Source organism: Mizuhopecten yessoensis, unplaced genomic scaffold (assembly GCF_002113885.1).
Source record: "Mizuhopecten yessoensis strain PY_sf001 unplaced genomic scaffold, ASM211388v2 scaffold7763, whole genome shotgun sequence".
Classification (NCBI taxonomy): domain Eukaryota; kingdom Metazoa; phylum Mollusca; class Bivalvia; order Pectinida; family Pectinidae; genus Mizuhopecten; species Mizuhopecten yessoensis.
The window spans coordinates 432,247-455,421 of NW_018407210.1; the positions used below are offsets into that span (position 1 = coordinate 432,247).

The window sequence follows — 23,175 nt, forward strand, 5'->3', positions numbered from 1 at the left end:
AAACAAATCATGCATTTCAATATTTAGTCGATGCCGGCTTTATGAACGAAAAAAAAATGATATGAAAAACTGAACTACTGTGCGATAAACAAGTTTTATACGTCCCTGTCTACGCAAAAGAAATCTAAACAAGAAAAATATAATTTTGAATCTGGAAAAAAATAAGTATGCAATATTATTTTGGAAGATAAAAATCGGTTTCTGTAAATTTGAAAATTGCATTCTGGACAGCCCGAGCCATAGATTTTCCTGTTATACATTTCTTATATACGTATGTCCAAAATATGGGAGTGTTATAAAATTGTCGCCATAGGTAAAGGCACGTCTAATCTAGTAATTCCGTGGTAAAGGTTTTCTGCAACATTATTCCCCCTGCGATATTACGCACAATTTCCGTAATTTCAGTTACGTACCCATGTTCGACTTCCGGCTTTTAGTTTGCACTTGCATTTGTTTACGTTCCGGTCACGATGTGTAGGCAACTGCAAATATAACAACATTCTTAACATCCTAAGCAAGGAAAACATTAGTGAAGAAATCTCAAATTTATTATGAGTAAGTGTGCAATATTACAATATCTAACATATTTTGACATGCAAAATAAGATTTGTTTTCACGATTGCTGTGACATTGATGGCATTGGCCTGTTGCAGGGTGATTTCGAAATAGGCCGGTTTTTTAATCCATTTTCTGTCGGTCTAGCCTTTGTAAAGGCCTACCAATTTTTCACTACCCATGTGTATAAGTAAAATGCTCATTTATATATGAATTTTTAAACAAGAATAATTAAGCCTTTGCTGATATTTTTATCTGGCATCTTTAGCTTTACCAGAAAGTACATTCATCACTGCAGCAATGTATTATTTGTTACATTTTATTTCTGTTCACAATCTTGGTTTTATTGCAATAGTTTATGAGGGGCTGTTGAAATGATTTTTTAACTCGAGAAAGATGTTGTTTCCCATGGCAATGCGCAAAAGACCAAAGGAAAAATAAGATTGCATTTTTTATCTTAGCAGTTTGATAAAACATTGTTTGACTAGGCCCTATATTGACTGATAGAAAAAATTACAATTACTTTAATGAGATGTGTTTGACAGATCTATATGATCAACTGTTTGGGTAATTAGCAAATTCATGTAAAGCAGATGATGGGATAATGTTATAGTAACTACATGTATAATATCATATATGCAGTTGTTTTAAATTATCAGTTTAATCTGTACACAGCACGTACAGTGTACACCACCCTAGTATATTCCTAGCAACACTTCTGCTATCAAATTCCTCGCTGTCACATGAAATATCACAAATAATCTTTCTTTACATGTACCATGTATGTCTGATACTATCATGACCTTCAAATCTCAGCTCTTAATTCTCTAACAATTACTAATATTCTATCTCTGTAGGAGGTTGGTGACACAACTTCTGTCTAAGTTGTTAAGTAGAAATCCAGGTAAGATCAACAATAGTCTTTAACATCCAAGGAGAGATGACAATAAAGCTGGTGCACTTCAATAAAATTCTTACCAAAGAAAGGATTAGCTTGAGTTTCCTATATTAGCTCTGACACCAGACTTTATAAACATTTTGACAGATAGACATCTGGTGTGGCCCACACCAAACATCTATCTGACAAAATGTCTAAGTCTGGTGTCAGGGCTCAAACCAAACATCTATCTGACAAAATTTCTAAGTCTGGTGTCAGGGGCCACCCCAAACAAATATCTGACAAAACATCTAAAGTCTGGTGTCTGGGCTCACACCAAACATATACATCTATCTGACAAAATGTCTAAGTCTGGTGTCAGGGCTCACACCAAACATCTATCTGACAAAATGTCTAAGTCTGGTGTCAGGGCCAGAGGAAACTCGGGCTAAGAAAGGATCAGCTATGTTAATTGTCATCATTTCTTGTATTACCTTAATACTCTACCTGTTGTATATAGTTTTAACTTGTAATGTTTATGTTCTTTTCCCCATGTACATTGCTAGACCTATATAGCTATCTTCCTTGTCAGGTAGGAGGCAATTATTAGAAGAACTTTAGTTAAGTATATTACATTCACACTTCTAAGTTACTGTTGTTAAATGAAACTTTACTGAAATGCTGCTCTCTGATTAGATTAGAAAGTGGCACTCCCAATCCAAACTCCCTTAACGCTACTGTATATTTGTATGAAAATACTATATTATGGTATATATGTCAAAGGGTACATCTGTGATAACTATGATAACATGATAATGTGTACATAAACTTGAGTACATATTGATGCTTTGATAAATGATTATGCCTTCCTTTTTGTGATATGACTAAGTTTCAGTAACATGTCATTTTTACCTGAATTAATGTAAAAGAAAGTAAAAACCAATTTACCTTTTCCAGTTAGTCAATACATTATAAATGTTCCAACTAAAATGGATCTATTGCAATGCTACTGTATCACATGACATGTAATTACATATACATATAACATACTGGTATGTAAAATTTCATAAGTCAGTATATATACTGGTAAATGTTGTATTTATAAAAAATGCTCACTCCAGATAATGGATCTTGCCAATTTCATTTTACAGTCATACATAATATTTTTGAAGTCAAAGATGGTGTACTGTTAACCTCTGATCAATGGCCGCGAAATACTCGCGACTGCCCACCGAGGACAGCGTGAGTCTGGACTTCTCTTCTCCATTTACCTACGGTGTTAGTGACCATTCAACCATGGACAACTCGTACTACACCTACGGAAACACCTCGAAAAACAAATACCGTTCACATTACACATACGATGGGCAAACTGATGATACCAGGGATGCAAGAATACAAGTGGGTAAGTAATTAAACTTTCATGTAGTGATCAACCATCTTAATTAAATGCAAGTCATTTTTGATGCTATGACATTTATTGCTGGGTATCTTAACCCGGATGTGTCAAATACCTAGATTATGTCAAACTTGATTTGATGCAGTGACACTAACAGTAACTCCTACTTATTTACCACTGTATAACACTGCCACTATATAACCTATCAGATTCAATTGTACTTTCCTATCTGGTAGGAATGTCAGGGTCCAATATACCAGGTTATATTTGATTGATGTCATCATTGCTAGGACATAGCCTATTTGTAACATTAGACATTAACCATTGGAAGGTTGCTGGTTTTTTTTACACGTTAAACAAAAGTATACAGTACACTTTAAAAGACATCTTTTTTAGGTCACCTGAGCTTTGCTCAAGTGACCTATTCCAATCGCTTTTCGTCCGTCGTGCGTCGTGCGTAAACTTTTACATTTTCAACTTCTTCTCAAGAACCAGTGGATGGATTTTTTTCAAACTTGGTCAGAATCATCCTTGGTAGATGAGGCTTCAAAATTGTAAAATTGGGATTCCTACCCCCACCCCTGGGGCCAGGGCGGGGCCCCAAAGGGAAAATTATCCAATATTTCAAAAATCTTCTTCTCCAGACTCAGAGGTACTACAGTGATTTTCTCTACGTGGAAAGAAAGATCATCAGGGGCTTTACTTAAATTGTAAATTTCAGGACCCCCGAGCTATCCGTTCTCCCTTGGGGAGGGGGTAAAGTTTACTATAGTTTATATAGGGAAATAACACTTTTGGGTATATTTTGACAACTTTCTGTAGGAAATTATTTTTACTTGGTGAGAATTATCCTTGGAGGTAGATGGTTTCAAATTGTAAAATTGAGATTCCTACCCCGACCCCTGGGGCCAGGGCGGGGCCCCAAAGGGAAAATTAATCAATATTTCAAAAATCTTCTTCTCCAGACTCAGAGGTACTACAGTGATTTTCTCTACGTGGAAAGAAAGATCATCAGGGGCTTTACTTAAATTGTAAATTTCAGGACCCCCGAGCTATCCGTTCTCCCTTGGGGAGGGGGTAAAGTTTACTATAGTTTATATAGGGAAATAACACTTTTGGGTATATTTTGACAACTTTCTGTAGGAAATTATTTTTACTTGGTGAGAATTATCCTTGGAGGTAGATGGTTTCAAATTGTAAAATTGAGATTCCTACCCCGACCCCTGGGGCCAGGGCGGGGCCCCAAAGGGAAAATTAATCAATATTTCAAAAATCTTCTTCTCCAGACTCAGAGGTACTACAGTGATTTTCTCTACGTGGAAAGAAAGATCATCAGGGGCTTTACTTAAATTGTAAATTTCAGGACCCCCGAGCTATCCGTTCTCCCTTGGGGAGGGGGTAAAGTTTACTATAGTTTATATAGGGAAATAACACTTTTGGGTATATTTTGACAACTTTCTGTAGGAAATTATTTTTACTTGGTGAGAATTATCCTTGGAGGTAGATGGTTTCAAATTGTAAAATTGAGATTCCTACCCCGACCCCTGGGGCCAGGGCGGGGCCCCAAAGGGAAAATTAATCAATATTTCAAAAATCTTCTTCTCCAGACTCAGAGGTACTACAGTGATTTTCTCTACGTGGAAAGAAAGATCATCAGGGGCTTTACTTAAATTGTAAATTTCAGGACCCCCGAGCTATCCGTTCTCCCTTGGGGAGGGGGTAAAGTTTACTATAGTTTATATAGGGAAATAACACTTTTGGGTATATTTTGACAACTTTCTGTAGGAAATTATTTTTACTTGGTGAGAATTATCCTTGGAGGTAGATGGTTTCAAATTGTAAAATTGAGATTCCTACCCCGACCCCTGGGGCCAGGGCGGGGCCCCAAAGGGAAAATTAATCAATATTTCAAAAATCTTCTTCTCCAGACTCAGAGGTACTACAGTGATTTTCTCTACGTGGAAAGAAAGATCATCAGGGGCTTTACTTAAATTGTAAATTTCAGGACCCCCGAGCTATCCGTTCTCCCTTGGGGAGGGGGTAAAGTTTACTATAGTTTATATAGGGAAATAACACTTTTGGGTATATTTTGACAACTTTCTGTAGGAAATTATTTTTACTTGGTGAGAATTATCCTTGGAGGTAGATGGTTTCAAATTGTAAAATTGAGATTCCTACCCCGACCCCTGGGGCCAGGGCGGGGCCCCAAAGGGAAAATTAATCAATATTTCAAAAATCTTCTTCTCCAGACTCAGAGGTACTACAGTGATTTTCTCTACGTGGAAAGAAAGATCATCAGGGGCTTTACTTAAATTGTAAATTTCAGGACCCCCGAGCTATCCGTTCTCCCTTGGGGAGGGGGTAAAGTTTACTATAGTTTATATAGGGAAATAACACTTTTGGGTATATTTTGACAACTTTCTGTAGGAAATTATTTTTACTTGGTGAGAATTATCCTTGGAGGTAGATGGTTTCAAATTGTAAAATTGAGATTCCTACCCCGACCCCTGGGGCCAGGGCGGGGCCCCAAAGGGAAAATTAATCAATATTTCAAAAATCTTCTTCTCCAGACTCAGAGGTACTACAGTGATTTTCTTTACGTGGAAAGAAAGATCATCAGGGGCTTTATTTAAATTGAAAATATCAGGACCCCGAGCTATCCGTTCTCCCTTGGGGAGGGGTTAACGTTTAATATAGTTTATATAGGGAAATAACACTTTTCGGTATATATTTTATATATTTTCAGCAGAAAATTGCTCAAACTTAGTCAGAATCATCTTGGGTAAATGAGAGTTTTACTTTGTAAAATTAGGATTCCTGCCCCATCCCCAGGGGCTAGAGCGGGGCCCCAAAGGAAACATTTACCAATATTTTCAAATTCTTATCCATTGATGACATGACAAGTATTGAATTTCACTTAGTATACATGCTGATTTCCACATCACATCTAAACAATAAAATAAAGCTACCAGTATCTATGATATAACTCAGGTGACCGCTAAGGCCCTTGGGCCTCTTGTCTTAAATTGAAAAGACGTTATTGATCACTGCTGTTTGTGTTAGATTCAGATAATTTATATTCATATTTTGTTTATTTTCTGAAAATAGCATTTTTAATATGTAATATATATATATACTTTTAAATCACTAAATACTGATATCTCCAAAAAAATGTTTCATTAAGATGAACACTGTGAAGAGGGATAACTCTTGTATAAATTTATTATTTGTTTTTGTGCATATTTGAATTTCGTTTATTTTTTTTGATGAATTTACACCTTCCTATGATGTTTTTAGTTGAAGTTATATTTCATTTTGAGGTTAAGCAATTTTAACAAACCTTTCATATTTTCAGATTTTTGATCAGAAATTGGTGTAAAATCATTATCATTCCTATGTATATGAAGTGTTAAAAGATTCCTTAAAACTTGTGTATTTCTGTATAGTTTTCTCTTCAGTCCTACTTTTTGGTCACATTACCATTTTCAGACACTAACAAAATGTATATCTGTATCATAATATTTAAACAAATATTTTTGGAGTGATCCAATAAAAAGAAGGTTAAATTCTGTCTGGGTTATCCTGTTCAACAAGAAGATACTTATCATGAGTTCACAAGATTAAAATAAACATTGTCCATTATTATGAAAACTGTTCCTACTCTAAACAAACCTGTGTATGTCTATTAATGTATATTTTTTATATATTTTTTTGTTTTGCAGAGAAACGGTCACTGATGTCAAATGTCTGTCATTATTTCGTGATTGCCCTGAGTTTCCTACTATTAATCATCACCTTTCCTATTTCGGGATGGTTCTCTTTCAAGGTCAGTACATCCTTTATTTAAATATATTTTCATAAGAAGCTCTACTAGTATGTAATATACTGTACATCATTCCCTTGTTACGTTACCGCCATTTGTCCCACTCAGATTTTGATGGTAACTGGGTGTGACTGTTTAACATGTGAGGAGAGGGAAGCCTTAACGACTCTTCAGAAACATATGCTAGATGACTTGTCAAATGAGAAAACCAAAAGTTGAAAAATCAGTTTGGGAAGGGTTACCTGTGTAGGTAGGGGTTACCTGTGTGGATATGGTTACATGTGTGGGTATGGGTAAGGTTACCTGTGTAGGGTAGGGTTACCTGTATAGGGTAGTGTTACCTGTGTGGGTGTGGGTAAGGTTACCTGTGTAGGGTAGGGTTACCTGTGTGGGTGTGGTTAGGGTTACCTGTGTGGTTAGGGTTACATGTGTGGCTAGGGTTACCTGTGTGGGTAGGGTTACTTGTGTGGGTGTGTGTAGGGTTACTTGTGTGGGTGTGTGTAGGGTTACCTGTGTAGGGTAGGGTTAGGGTTACCTGTGTGGGTATGGGAAGGGTTACCTGTGTAGGGTAGGGTTACCTGTGTGGGTGTGGGTATGGTTACCTGTGTGGGTTGGGGTTACCTGTGTGGGTAGGGTTATCTGTGTGGGTAGGGTTACATGTGTGGGTAGGGCTACATGTGTGGGTGTGGTTAGGGTAACTTGTGTGGGAAGGGTTACCTGTATAGGTAGGGGTTACCTGTGTAGGTAGGGGTTACCTGTGTGGATAGGGTTACCTGTGTGGGTGTGGTTAGGGTTACCTGTGTGGGTGTGGTTAGGGTTACCTGTGTGGGTGTGGGTAGGGTTTCTTGTGTGGGAAGGGTTACCTATGTGGGTAGGGGTTACCTGTGTGGGTAGGGTTACATGTGTTGGTGTGGTTAGGGTTACTTGTGTGGGTGTGGTTAGGGTTACCTTTTTGGGTGTGGGTAGGGTTACCTTAGAAAGAATTTATGTTTTATTAGGCCTCATGTAGTGAGACATGATACCTGCGGGTGATAATTATATAAAAGTAAGCTTATCTATTGCCAGCTGTCACTGGGACTAGAATTTCAATAAATAACCCACAGTGTATGGCCTTGTATTATACAACATTTGTAGTGGTTAGGTGATGGATGCTGTTGTTAAAAAAGAATTGTTGTTAACAAAATTATAAATTAACAATCCTTTGATTATTCTGTTGACAGAAAGTGACAGAATTTGAGCGAATGGTAGTGTTAAGACTTGGACGTCTATATGGAGTCAAAGGACCAGGTAATGTACATGAAAACTTTCAACTTCAAGATTTAAAATACTGTAAGTTGTGTTATGTTGGGTTATCTAGAGTCAAGTCCAAATGTAACCAGATATAGATTGATGCCTCAATCACTGTTAAAAAAAATAGAATTATATTTTATTCATAGAAAGGTTGCTGTTGTGAAAATTTGCTGCAAAGATACAGGAACCACAGGAGATAAGGGGAGATAAATCTTTGTTTTCTCATACATCAGCCATGTGTCTTTCTCAAATTCCTTTGTCGACTTTTTGTTTCAATGATTAATTGATGTGATTCATTCCATGTCTTGTATTGGAAGGATATGACAGTCACTCTCATGATAAAGCATGCAGTCAGTCAACCTAAATCCAAATTATTGTTACATCTGTGGCTGTAATGGGACATGAACTCCTTATAGTTGTTGTGAGAAGGAATTCTGACTTTTGAATCAAGATTCCAGATAATTTGAACTAAATCATGTTATGAGGCCATGAGTCTCAATATCTCTCTTATACTTTTTTTAGGAACGGCATTTGTGCTGCCCCTTGTAGACCAGGTTGTGAAGGTAGACATCCGTGTGAAAGCTTTCAACGTCCCTCCTCAACAGGTGATTACTCTGTATTACCGTCCTTGTAGTTGATAACGGCTGACTTGATCATTATTGAAATAGAAGATTAAGTGTGTTAATATCTATGTATTTGACAATTCATCTGCGACAATACACCAGAGGTGGTATGCAGATTATTGGAAGAAAAAGACAGTCACCGACAAAGCCATCATTGGGATGGGAAATAACTCTGTGTTACTGTCCTTGAAATGAAGAGCTTTCGACTTTCCATCACTACTTGGTTAATGTCCATGTACTTGACAGTCACTGAGTGAGAAACAATTAAGATGGGAGATAACCTTGTGTCACTGTTGTGAAGTTGAAAATTACTGACCAACCTATCAACGAGATGGAGATAATTATATATTTCTGTCATTGTAGTTGATAACTGCTGACTAAGCCATCATTTAGATGGGAGATAACTCTAGGCTTCTGTCATTGTAGTTGATAACCGCTGACCAAGCTATCAATGAGATGGGAGATAACTCTATGATTCTGTCATTGTAGTTGATAACCGCTGACTAAGCTATCAATGAGATGGGAGATAACTCTATGTTTATGTCATTGTAGTTGATAACCGCTGACTAAGCCATCATTGAGATGGGAGATAACTCTATGTTTCTGTCATTGTAGTTGATAACCGCTGACCGGGCCATCATTGAGGTAGGAGCGGATGTCCAGTATCAGATCATTGATGTGACTAAATCAATTACTTGTATAGAGAATCCCATTCACTGTCTGAGGGGGCTGGTCAAGGCCTCGCTCACAAATCATCTGCTGCGCAAGGAGAGTGCGGTCATTGAGAAACAAAAGTTACTGATCATTGCCAGTATTGAGGTTAGTCTATGGAGTACTAAACAGAATATAAACCTACCTTTTCTAAAGATTTTCCATCTGCTGATCTAGATAATATCTTTTATATGTATTTACAGCTATAGATTTGTATTAATGCCGGTATAGATGTCAGTAACATAGCTTTATCTATCAGGAAGTTATATTGTCAAATTATTTCTTAGATAATTCAGAATTGTAGTTTAAACATAACTATAATGTAAATCGTTGTTTATGCCATATCCAGTATTACTTAGTACTATAAGATTCTAACCTAATAAGGAGGTGGAGAAAGAGAATGTAAGTCAGACCCAAACAAAGTATTTAGATTGATGAAGAACTGAAATTCTTAATTAGCTACAGAGAAAAGGCTCCATTGTAAGTTGTATTGTTCAGTGTTCTACTGTTCTATATACTGCAGAGTACTTCATATCAGCATGCTAATTACACTCTTTAACTTATAAATTTAGTACAATGTTTTCTAAAGAACGGAAGAAGTAAAATATGCTCATCACTTGTTGATTTAAATTTGCAGGAGGACAGTAACAGAACAGCCAGTAACTGGGGACTGGAGATTACCAGAATACAACTGTGAGTACATTGTACTGTAGGAACATTGTCCTGTAAGTACATTTACTATGGGTAACTTGTACTGTAGGTACATTGTACTGTAGGTACATTAACTATGGGTACATTGTACTGTAAGTACATTGTACTGTTAGTACATAGTAATGTAAGTACATTAGCTATGGGTACATTTTAATGTAAGTACATTAACTATTGGTACATTGTACTGTAATTACATTGTACTGTACGTACATTGTACTGTTAGTACATTGTACTGTAAGTAAATTAACTATGGGTACATTTTAATGTAAGTACATTAACTATTGGTACATTTATTCTGTAAGTTCATTAACTATGGGTACATTGTACTTACAGTACATTAACTATCGGTACAGTGTACTGTAGGTACATTGTACTGTAAGTACATTAACTATGGGTACATTTATTCTGTAAGTTCATTTACTATGGGTACATTGTACTTACAGTACATTAACTATCGGTACAGTGTACTTTAGGTACATTGTACTGTATGTATATTGTACTGTAATTACATTAACTATTGGTACATTGTACTGTAATTACATTCACTATGGGTACATTGTACTGTAAGTACATTAACTTTGGGTACATTGTACTGTATGTTGTTCACTTTGGGTACATTGTACTGTACACTGTACAAATCAACAAACCTCTAAATATAAGGTGAAAAAGTCATGGTTGATATTCCAACACGTATGGTATTCAAATTAAAAAAGGAGAAATTCTGGCAGATACTGGGCCATGATTTTCTCTGTTACATCACAGGAGCCTTAAATTATGTCAAAAATTAATAATAATAGTTATGCAAAGAAAACTTATAGGTAATAGCATATTATATGTTTTCAGCTCACTTGCCCTTTGGGCAAGTGATCTTATGTCATGGTGCCGTGTCCGTCCGTCAATTTTTCCTTTAAACAACTTCTTCTGAAGAATGAACATGCATAGAGTCATCATATTTGGCTGGTGACTTCCTGGGAAAGATACAGACAAAGTTTGAGAATGAAAATGACCTCAACATACTTTCAAGGTCACAGGGGTCAAATATGTCAAACGCTTCAAACAACTTCTTCTGAAGAACTGAAAGGTATAAAATCTTCATATTTGGCTGATAGCTTCTTTTGGTAGAGCCTGACAAATTTTGAAAACGAAAATGACCTTGACCTACTTCCAAGGTCACAGGGGTCAAATATGTCAAACACATCAAACGACTGCTTCTAAATGATTGACAGGCCTAGAGTCATGATATTTGGCTGAAAGCTAAATTTGTAAGAGCCTGACAAAGTTTGAGAATAAAAATGACCTTGATAATCTTGCAAGGTCACAGGGGTCAAATGTGTCAAACCCTTTTAACGACTTCTTCTGAAGAACTGAAAGTTATAGAATCTTAATATTTGAAGTTTGCGAATAAAAATGACCATGACCTACTTTCAAGGTCAGAGGGGTCAAATATGTCAAAAACATCAAATGACTTATTCTGAATGAAGGAAAGATATAGAATCATAATATTCGGCTGGTGGCTTTTTGGGATAGAGCTCATCAAAGTATGCAAATGAAAATGACTTCAACCTACTTTAAATGTCACAGAGGTCAACACACACTTCAAAAGACTTGTTCTGAAGACCTAAAATGCATGGATTCATATGATTCAACTGGTAGCCGCTTGGGATAGAGCCAACAAAGTTTGAGAAGGAAAATAACCTCAAACTACTTACAAGGTTACAGGGACAAATATGTCAAACAACTTCTTTTGAAGAACCAAACAGCATAGAATCATATAATAATATTTGGCTGGTAGCTTCAACGGATTGAGCCGACAAAGTTTGTGATTGAAATATTTGTAGTACAGTATAATATTTAATGAGAATAATTTGCTATGACTGCTTAAATATCCAGGTGAGCGTTACAGGCCCTCTGGGCCTCTTGTGCTTTGTATTACTGTTAAAATAAGTTTGCATATTATACTTTTGTTTTTTGTATTACTGTTATTATCAACCCCCTGCCCCACCCTACCAACAACAAAGTAAAGGAAGTATATAGCATCCCTCAGCCCCACCCAAACAATATCAAAGTAAAGGAAGTAAATAGCATCCCCCGGCCCCACCCAAACAATAACAAAGTGAAGGAAGTAAATAGCATCCCCCGGCCCCGCCCTACCAACAACAAAGTAATGGAAGTATATAGCATCCCCCCACCCCACCCTACCAACAACAAAGTAAAGGAAGTATATAGCATCCCCCGACCCCACCCTGCCAACAACAAAGTAAAGGAAGTATATAGCATCCCCCCACCCCACCCTACCAACAACAAAGTAAAGGAAGTATATAGCATCCCCCGGCCCCACCCCAACAATAAAACAAAGTAAAGGAAGTAAATTGCATCCCTCAGAATTAAACAAGGAGTCAATTGACCAATGGTCAAGGTTACTGGGTCAAAGGTCACAGTCAAATTTTGTATCTTTTCCCTGATGAACATTTTGTTATAACTTTAAGAAGCAAAGTTGGTCGGAATTTAATAAAGAGTCAATGGACTTAAGGTCAAGGTCACTTGGTCTAAGGTCAAGGTAAAATTTAGTATTTTTTGCTGATGAACATTTCATTATGACACTTTGAAGCAATGTTTGTGGGAATTAAACAAGGAGTCATTTGAACAAAGTGCAAGGTCACTGGGTCAAAGGTCAAGGTCAAATTTTGTATCTTTTCACTGGTGAACTTTTTGTTATGATATTATGAAGCAAAGTTGGTCGGAATTAAAGAATAAGTCAACTGACCAAAGATCAGGGTCACTGGGTTAATGGTCAAGGTAATTTGGGTCCAAAGGTCAAAGACAAAGTGGATCTCTGACTTTGACCCTGACTCTTGATGGAGGAGGTATATAAGGTGAAATAAAACAAATCAAAATATGAAGGTGGAAGGAAACAAGACTCTTATCATAGTACATGTAAAATGTATATTTTGCTTCCTTGCGATTCTTTTTGAAGTCCAAATGTCAAACGTCAAGCTCAGCTATATGGACAGATTGCTTCTTGATGATTATGGGGGATATATTCCCACAAGACGGTGCCCTTACTGACCTGTCAGTGTTCTTCTAGTTCCTTAGGCAGTTCCTTCATTCTTATTGGTCGTTGCTTTCCCGGAATTTCTTTTTTGACTTTGATTGATGTTTGTTTGATTCCACTGCAAAGCCCAAGCATAAGATGTTACCAGGTAATAAGGCATTTGTGATATCATGTTTTGAAACTTTTGTTACTTCTAAATAGAGCTATACATGAAATTATTGTTTCAGGCCACCCATCAAGCTACTGAAGCCTCCCGAGGCAGCCCCTAAGGGCGGGGCCCCCAACTTTATGATGCCCCCCGGACTCCCTCAGACATTCCAACAACTAACCTCGGTGTTCATGCAGGCAGCTGAAGGTGAGAGGACCATCCACTGTTCTAATGTACTTGGCAGATTTATTTGTCTATTTGGTCAATTGACTTGTGTAAAATGAAAGTGTACTGTTGTGTTTTGTAAATTTTTGTATTAGGTTTACAAATAATTCAGTAATGTTATTAAAAATTTGATTTGGTTCCAAGGATAAAGAAAAATGGAGGTAACGGTTGAGAAAAGTTTGATTGTTTATTTCAAATAAGAATGTTTGCTCTGCATTTATGGCTGTAGTTGGTGGCATTTCGACACTTAGACCTATAACTACTTGAATCAATTTCTCCACTAAACATGTTTGACTTGACCAAGATTACTTTATGTGTTGGTCTGATTTTGATGTTGCCTTTTCAAATGATGCCCAAGATTTTAATGAAATTGGTGAGAAATCTTGTAAATCTGCATTATATGCATTTCTGTCAGTTTTAGAGAGAACCCCTCTCAGTCTCTAAAAGGCCCAAAATATATTATAAGACTGTTAAGTTTTGTTATTTAATATGAAGTTGATATTTTAAAGGCTGAATTTGTTTCTATGTTACTGTGCTAATGAACCACACCTGTTGTTTTGTCAGCCAATCAGAGCCATGGAGCTGAAGGTCAGACTGTTGACATGGCACAGCCAGAGGTCGTCACTATAGTACCCTCCGAGGATGGAGCTGTGGGGAGCAGTGACATATTGTCAGAACAAGCTCCTACCCCGCGAGAAATTCTCCTCCAGACCAACAGTCTCCTCACTGAGGCTATGGTCAGGAGTGTCAGGGCCGTGTACCAGTTTAAGCTCAGTGGAGAAAATGGTGGCTCGTTTTACCTGGATCTGAAAAATGGTACCTTGTTCTTAAATCAATTGTACAGTTCCTATTACCTGGGGGTAAAACTGATAATGCTCAATTAGGATTTCACATCGAAATGCAATGGTGTCCCAATAGTTGTAAAAGTTAATTTGTTTTTAGTTGTGGTATAAAATCCTTTTTAGTTAATTTTGAAAATAAAAAAAGTGTTGATTAATTTTGGAAACTAAAGTGTGTAAACTAATGCATATGATGTTCCATGAATTCTGTTGTATTCCTGGTCAATTTACAGAACAGTGAAATCTTGTTTAGAATAGAATAATATTCTGATAACATAGATTCAGTTAATGGATGTTTTATACAGAAAGATTCAATATGTTGTTTTATAAATGATACTTTCCATGGTGTATTATTCACAGGTAACACTGTATCAGTGAAAATTTATTATGCCCAACCTATGTAATCTAAAAACAATTCAGGTAATTCATTGTACATAGTTCAAACTAAAATCCTTAATATTGACATTCGGGTAGCATTAAAGGTAAGATTCCTTTTATAGTTTCCAAACTACCTGTAGTAGGTTGTATTAAAAGAGGTTAGGAAATTCTAAAAAAAGTCAAACACACATAAATTTCCAAATGTCATTCAAACTTGATTTGGCATTTACTCATTACAAATTTGTGTTAATTTTTGCAGGAAGTGGTCACGCTGGTGAGGGAGCGCCCCCTGGTGGTGATGCTGATGCTGTTTTGTCGCTTTCTGTGAACGATATGCAGCGCATGTTTATGGACAAATTCAAACCAATGCAGGCCTATATGAGTGGACGATTAAAAGTGTCGGGGGATTTATCAGCTGCTCTGAAGCTGGAGGATGTTATAAAACAAATTGTCAAAAAGATGAAAGGTACACAATCCGGAGTCCAAATCGTTTAATGAACAAAATATTATAAAAAATGGCCATATAGCATACTTATTACATGCATAATGTTCAAATACTTTTTTTTTTGATATTCAAAATTATACTTATATAAACGAATCATTATCTCCTAGGTGTCAAATACTTTGCAATATTTACACTCAATCAATAGCCTAAGGTCCTGCAAACTGGAGTTCTCATCTCATAACATGGCCATAGAACGTGACAGGTTTCTGTGATGTTGACGACAAAACAAGTGGGCGGGGCGCTATGCAAATTTTCTACAAATGAGACACAATTATGTGATGTCAACAACAGTAGATCTGGGCGGAGTTAACCAAGGCGTATGCAAATTTCAGGCTGTTATTTTTATTGAACTGATCACACTTTAATAAATATTTAAAATGAAATTTGTGTCCCCTGATTCAACTAATGAATAAAACAGTTCACAGAAGTAGTGTAAATACAAAGGAAAGTGTTCTATTTTGGTCAGGTTATGATCCTGAGTAGGTGATAACTGGAGTTGAGCACGAGTATATTTATCACAGATGACTTTGCCATCTACTCAACTTACACATGCTTAACTGGAACACCTCATAACTTGACACAAATATAAAGCTATGCCTTAAATATATTTATTTTTGTTCTCAGCAGAGAGAAAAAAAGTCATCATATAAAATTTACGATGGTGTAATGAACACAACAGCATATTGTAAATACACATATCTGTAGTAAGTAAAGGTACTTGCTAAATCTCCCCACCTTGGAAGGAGATACTTTTAAACTCTCAGATTTTACTTTTGAAATCAGCAGAATTGTCTACATCTCATTCTTTGTACAAATTAATTTAATTCATCGCAGAAAACAGTCTTGAACTATTTTTTCGTCAAATAAGTACTTATTAGATATCTAAATTTTGTCATGCTGTTCTTCCTCTGTAAATACTTTTAGAAATGTCAGCAAGTAATGTACATACTTACATGGTACATTAGATAATATATATTTGTAATATGTATATGCAAATTATTTTGAAAAAAATGTAAGAAAAGAATTGTGAATGACTGCTATGTTTGGTGTAACATGTAATAAGTGTGTTTTAAGTATCAGTCTATGTCCAAAGTGTGAGATACTTGGTACACCTAAATAATATATAATATGCTGTCACTCTTCACTGACCTAGTTTGTTAGTATACATTCTGCTTTATATCAGTACAATGATAAGAGGTAGATAGCAAAGATGGTGTATTTTCTAGATTTCTTGTTGTGTAAGGAGCTCTCTATAGTTCTTGTTTTGTCCATAAGTGATAGGATTTGCCTACTTCATAGAAATGCACAGTTTTAATATACAATGTACATGTAGATTACATTTAGATAGGGTCCTTTATCTATGTTGTTAATCGTTTGTGCTTAATTCACATCCTGGATACTTCAGGGGTTACGCTCACTTATCATATATTCTCGGCACTCCTGGAATATGTCATAGCAAATTGAAGGCATGTGGCTAGCTATTTGATTGGTCTCACGTAAAATAAAACTGACCAATCACTACGCTGATACCTATCCTTTGAAGATAACAGAGGAGCGACGATCAACTTAAAAGCCAGTCAATTTTACCGTGGTGTGACCGCAAGAATTCTTTTAGTGTACATTACAGGATCAAACTAATCTTCTTGTCTCATCCACAAGGTAGTGCACACTGAGCTGTTAGTTTTGTCATGACTTATTCCAGGAGTGCAGTGAGCGTAACCCCTGGAGTATCAAGGATGCTTAATTCGTAGATAACTTATACCCTTAATCAGTCAGTTTTAGAAATCCTATCTATTTGATAAATTTTACTGTTGTTTTGAAGTCTTATTATTATACAATGTACATGTGATACATATTTCTTTGTTTAAATACATATGTGATTGCTTGCATTAATTTTTTTTTGTGTTAACCATTTCTTTATATGTTACTTATTCTATTGTAACCACTTTTCTTTTTAGTGTCATTTATCTAATATGTACATCAATTTGTTGTGAAATAAGATTGAATGATGAAATACAGCATTTGTTAAAACACACAAAAGCATTTTTTTTCTTTTTTGACATAAACTTATAAGATCAGACTCCTGGATCTGGAAGCAAATCAATCTTGATGGAAGTCCAAATTTGAAGGTTGTCCAATTTGTTCAATATGACTTAAAAATGCAATTTTCTTACATATATGTAGACATGTAAGAAATTATTATTTACATACATGTAGATATGTAAGAAGTTATTATTTACATACATGTAGATATGTAAGAAGTTATTATTTACATACATGTAGATATGTAAGAAGTTATTATTTACATACATGTAGATATGTAAGAAGTTATTATTTACATACATGTAGATATGTAAGAAGTTATTATTTACATACATGTAGATATGTAAGAAGTTATTATTTACATACATGTAGATATGTAAGAAGTTATTATTTACATACATGTAGATATGTAAGAAGTTATTATTTACATACATGTAGATATGTAAGAAGTTATTATTTACATACATGTAGATATGTAAGAAGTTATTATTTACATACATGTAGATATGTAAGAAGTTATTATTTACATACATGTAGATATGTAAGAAGTTATTATTTACATACATGTAGATATGTAAGAAGTTATTATTTACATACATGTAGATATGTAAGAAGTTATTATTTACATACATGTAGATATGTAAGAAGTTATTATTTACATACATGTAGATATGTAAGAAGTTATTATTTACATACATGTTACCTGTAGACATGTAAGAAGTTATTATTTCACTTAACTCTAACTGATACTCCAAAGAAGGTATTGTACTACTTTGAAAACTGAAATTTGGATTTGATTCTGTTTTATGAAAAGGGCAATAACTCTGTTAAAAGTGAACTGTAAGTTTTGAAAAACAAGATGCCCAGAGTTCCTGTATTATTCATCTGGATAATATGGCAACCATGGAAATTTATTCTTATTACACATAATACTGCAACTATTTCCAAATATTTGTCTGTCTGTCGGCCTCTCATTAGGTCCCTTCTTTCTGCCCCCATAAATTGCGGTGGGTTTTAAACATTAAGATAAAATTCCCCTATTGGGCCCACCCCTCTGCCCCCTAAGAGCAACGCACTATTTATACAAAACCGAGTCCCCTTTGCCCAAGGATGCTTTACACAAAATTTGGTTAAAATCCCTCTACATAATTATTACTATATGTCCTCCCTACTGACCCCTTCCCCTTTGCTCCCAGGGTGACAGCATTCTCTGTTAAAACAAATTGAGTCCCCCTTGTCAAATGATGCTCCTGACCTTTAGTTAATATAACTCAAATCATAACGTAGGAGAATGATTTTTATGCCTTGGCGCGGCGTCCGTCGCCCGTCAACTTTTCCTAAATATCGCTACTAAAATCCTTCTTCTTCTGTAGGAATGAAAGGATTTGTTCCATATTTAGTCTGAATTTACCCTATTGCCCCCCTCTGCACCCCCCCCAAAAGCCACACCCTCTCTTTATACAAAATTTAGTCCCCTTTGCCCAAGGATGCTCCAGGCAAAATTTGGATAAAATCCCTCCAATGGTACAAAGAAGAAGGATTTTAAAGATTCAAACCTCAAATTCTCCTACTTGGCCCTCCCTGCCCCTATGTACTCAGAGGGGCCACACCCTCCATTTATACAAAATTTAGTTCCCTTTGCCCAAGGATGCTCCAGCCAAAATTTAGTCAAAATCCATGAAGCTGTTCAGAGCTAGTAGCGTTTTAAAGGAAAAGTTGATGGACAGATGACAGACACCGCTGTACAGCATAAGCTCACTAAGGTCATTCTTATATCCTCTTTCATTTTTGTCTGCTGGAGTTGCAGAATGGATGATAAGGATGGGTTTTTAGGTCACCTGAGCTTTAGCTAAAGTGACCTATTGCTATCCGTCTTCGTCCGTCGTCATCCGTCGTCCGTTAACATTTTACATTTCAAACTTAAAGTCAAGTTCTGCTGGGTCGATTGAACTGAAAGTTGGTAGTAATGATCGACTCATAGTCCTGACAAAGTGTTGTTATTTTTCGGGTCGATCAGAAATCCAATATGGCCGCCACGGCCGCCATTTTGAAAAACTATTTCAAACTTAAAGTCAAGTTCTGCTGGGCAGATTGAACTGAAAGTTGGTAGGAATGATCGACTCATGGTCCTGACAAAGTGTTTTTATTTTTCGGGTCGATCAGAAATCCAATATGGCCGCCACGGCCGCCATTTTGAAAAACTATTTCAAACTCAGTCAAGTTCTGCTGGGTCGATTGAACTGAAAGTTGGTAGGAATGATCGACTCATGGTCCTGACAAAGTGTTGTTATTTTTCGGGTCAATCAGAAATACAATTTGGCCACCACGACCACCATTTTGAAAAACTATTTCAAACTTGAAGTCAAGTTCTGCTAGGCCGATTGAACTGAAACTTTGTAGGAATGATCGATTCATGGTCCTGACAAAGTGTTGTTATTTTTTCGGGTCGATCAGAAATCCAATATGGCCGCCGTGGTCGCCATTTTGAAAAACTATTTCAAACTTAAAGTAAAGTTCTACTTGGCCAATTGAACTGAAACTTTGTAGGAATGATCGAATCATGGTCCTGACAAAGTGTTGTTATTTTTCGGGTCAATCAGAAATACAATTTGGCTGCCATTATACTTAACTATTTTTTACTCAAATTGGTACATATTTCAACAACAAAAATAAATACTGTAGGACTCAGGTGACAGTTAAGTCCCATGGGCCTCTTGTTTATCACAATCTTTGCCTGATCCCTTTTACCTGGACTGGCTCCATCATTTTATCGAGGATGTTATGGAACTGCTGAGGGAGTCAGTCTGCAGGGATGTTTAGTTTTGGGGACTAACATATAGCTAATTGAGGAGTAACACCCTTGACAGCAAAGTCAAGGCAGTAGCAGGGATATAGTTAATTTAGTTGATTTTGATATAAAATAAAGATGATAGAGTAAGAACAGCGAGTCGGGATGGGACAGACATTGGTAACACTGTATGTCTCCCTCTCAGGCATCAAGATATCCTTTATCTTACATTATCAAGATATTACATTATCAAGATATTCTTTATCTTACATTATCAAGATATTCTTTATCTTATCTTATCAAGATATTCTTCTTCTTATATTATCAAGATACTATTAATCTTATAAGGTCACCTGAGCTTTAGCTCAAGTGACCTATTGCTATCCGTCTTTGTCTGTCGTCATCCGTCGTCCATCGCCCGTCGTCCGTTAACATTTTACATTTTCAACTTAAGCTGAAATACTGGCAAAGGGATTTCATTAATATTTCATGGGAAGGTTACTGACATCTCCCTGAAAAAGTGTTGTTATTTTTCGGGTCGATCAGAAATGCAATATGGCCACCACCGCCGCCATTTTGAAAAACTATTTCAAACTTAAAGTGTAGTTCTACTGTGCCGATTGAACTGAAACTTTGTAGGAATGATCGACTCATGGTCCTGACAAAGAGTTGTTATTATTTGGGTCGATCAGAAATCCAATATGTCCGCCACGGCCACCATTTTGAAAAACTATTTCGAACTTAAAGTCAAGTTCTACTGGGCCGATTGAACTGAAACTTTGTAGGAATGATCGACTCATGGTCCTGACAAAGTGTTGTTATTTTTCGGGTCGATCAGAAATCCAATATGGCCGCCACGGCCGCCATTTTGAAAACCTATTTCAAACTTTAAAACAAGTTCTAATAGGTCGCTTTAACTGAAACTCGGTCTAGGAATGATCAGCTCATGGTCCTGACAAACTAAAGTTAACGTTATTCTTAACTATTATGTTCTCAAATTGGTACATATTTCAACAACAAAAATAAATACTGTAGTACTCAGGTGACCTTTCAGGCCCATGGGCCTCTTGTATTATCAAGATAATCTTAATTTTGTATTACCAACATATTCTTTATCTTACATTATTAAGATATCCTTTATCTTACATTATCAATTCTTTATCTTACATTATCAAGATATTCTCTATCTTACATTATCAAGATATTCTTTATTTTGTATTATCAAGATATTCTCTGTCTTACATTATCAAGATATTCTTTATCTTGTATTATCAAGATATTCTTAATCTTATATTATCAAGATACTCTTTATCTTATATTATCAAGATATCCTCTATCTTATATTATCAAGATATTCTTTATTTTGTATTATCAAGATATTCTTTATCTTGTATTATCAAGATATTCTTTATCTTACATTATCAAGATATCCTTTATCTTACATTATCAATTAGTTATCTTACATTATCAAGATATCCTTTATCTTGTATTATCAAGATATTCTTTATCTTATATTTTCAAGATATTCTTAATCTTATATGATCAAGATATTCCTTATTTTGTATTACCAACATATTCTTTATCTTACATTATCAAGATATCCTTTATCTTGTATTATCAAGATATTCTTTATCTTGTATTACCAACATATTCTCTATCTTACATCATCAAGATATTCTCTATCTTACATTATCAAGATATTCTTTATCTTATATTTTCAAGATATTCTTAATCTTATATGATCAACATACTCTTTATCTTGTATTACCAACATATTCTTTATCTGACATTATCAAGATATTCTCTATCTTACATCATCAAGATATTCTCTATCTTACATTATATTCTTTATCTTGTATTATCAAGATCAAGATATTCTCTATCTTATATTATCAAGATATTCTTAATCTTATATGATCAAGATATTCTTTATTTTGTATTATCAAGATATTCTTTATCTTACATTATCAAGATATTCTTTATCTTGTATTATCAAGATACTCTTTATCTTATATTATCAAGATATCCTCTATCTTATATTATCAAGATATTCTTTATTTTGTATTATCAAGATATTCTTTATCTTGTATTATCAAGATATTCTTTATCTTACATTATCATGATATCCTTTATCTTATATTTTCAAGATATTCTTTATCTTACATTATCAATAAGTTATCTTACATTATCAAGATATCCTTTATCTTGTATTATCAAGATATTCTTTATCTTATATTTTCAAGATATTCTTAATCTTATATGATCAAGATATTCCTTATTTTGTATTACCAACATATTCTTTATCTTACATTATCAAGATATTCTCTATCTTACATTATCAAGATATTCTTTATTTTGTATTATCAAGATATTCTCTATCTTATATTATCAAGATATTCTTNCTTAATCTTATATGATCAAGATATTTTTTATCTTGTATTACCAACATATTCTTTATCTTACATTATCAAGATATTCTCTATCTTACATTATCAAGATATTCTTTATTTTGTATTATCAAGATATTCTCTATCTTACATTATCAAGATATTCTTTATCTTGTATTATCAAGATATTCTCTATCTTGTATTACCAACATATTCTTTATCTTACATTATCAAGATATCCTTTGTCTTACATTATCAATTCTTTATCTTACATTATCAAGATATTCTTTATCTTGTATTATCAAGATATTCTTTATCTTACATTATCAAGAGATTCTGATGCAGTTCCAGTCCTTTGAACAAATTGTTTCATTTTCACATAAAAATACTTCTCTTGGATGTCTTCTCAAATAATATTCATGAGTTTGGGCCTCTTCCATTAGAAAACTTTGTATCTGCCTGTGTTTATTGTCAATAAGAAATAATTTTGATGCACCTAAATAAATTACAGCAAACTACATGATGTGTCTCATACATAATGGTGATACTATCTGAAACAGTGTGGCCCAATAAATGGTCAACATATATAGGAGGTCAATTTTTATCTGAAATGGCAATCTTAAGTTCTGCATACAAATTGTAACAAGACATTTTTCATAAAAATATAATTTATTCACAAACATACAAAAAGCAAGTACTATTGGATCTGTATCACTTGCCTTGTATATTGCAGGCAATAAATTGTTCAGTCATTTCAATTAAAAGGTATATTATTGGGGCTATTCCTCAATTTATTGTATGGGGGAGGTGGAAGGCACCTG

At 35.1% G+C, this 23,175-nt stretch overlaps 1 protein-coding gene across 2 annotated transcripts; it reads left to right on the top strand.

Moving 5' to 3' along the window:
• The first annotated feature begins 441 nt into the window (after nt 1–441).
• LOC110454319 (stomatin-like protein 1) lies at nt 442–16,609 on the top strand. Of its 2 annotated transcripts, XM_021503766.1 has the most exons (11): nt 442–555; nt 1,413–1,459; nt 2,584–2,837; nt 6,554–6,657; nt 7,875–7,941; nt 8,467–8,549; nt 9,183–9,386; nt 9,916–9,971; nt 13,269–13,396; nt 13,979–14,230; nt 14,891–16,609. In XM_021503766.1, the coding sequence occupies exons 3-11, from the start codon at nt 2,636–2,638 to the stop codon at nt 15,124–15,126; spliced, it is 1,332 nt and encodes a 443-aa protein (XP_021359441.1). In that variant the 5' UTR covers nt 442–555; nt 1,413–1,459; nt 2,584–2,635; the 3' UTR covers nt 15,127–16,609. The 2 variants fall into 2 exon arrangements, with proteins under 2 accessions (XP_021359441.1, XP_021359442.1); XM_021503767.1 differs by lacking the exon at nt 1,413–1,459.
• Nucleotides 16,610–23,175: the final 6,566 nt, after the last annotated feature.

Excerpts from the sequence above, each read along its gene's own strand:
- LOC110454319 (XM_021503766.1), top strand. The coding sequence starts at position 2,636 with ATGGCCGCGAAATACTCGCGACTGCCCACCGAGGACAGCGTGAGTCTG. Across the intron at positions 6,658-7,874 it reads CGGGATGGTTCTCTTTCAAG|AAAGTGACAGAATTTGAGCG; the intron begins GTCAGTACATCC and ends TTCTGTTGACAG. Across the intron at positions 8,550-9,182 it reads TCAACGTCCCTCCTCAACAG|TTGATAACCGCTGACCGGGC; the intron begins GTGATTACTCTG and ends CTGTCATTGTAG.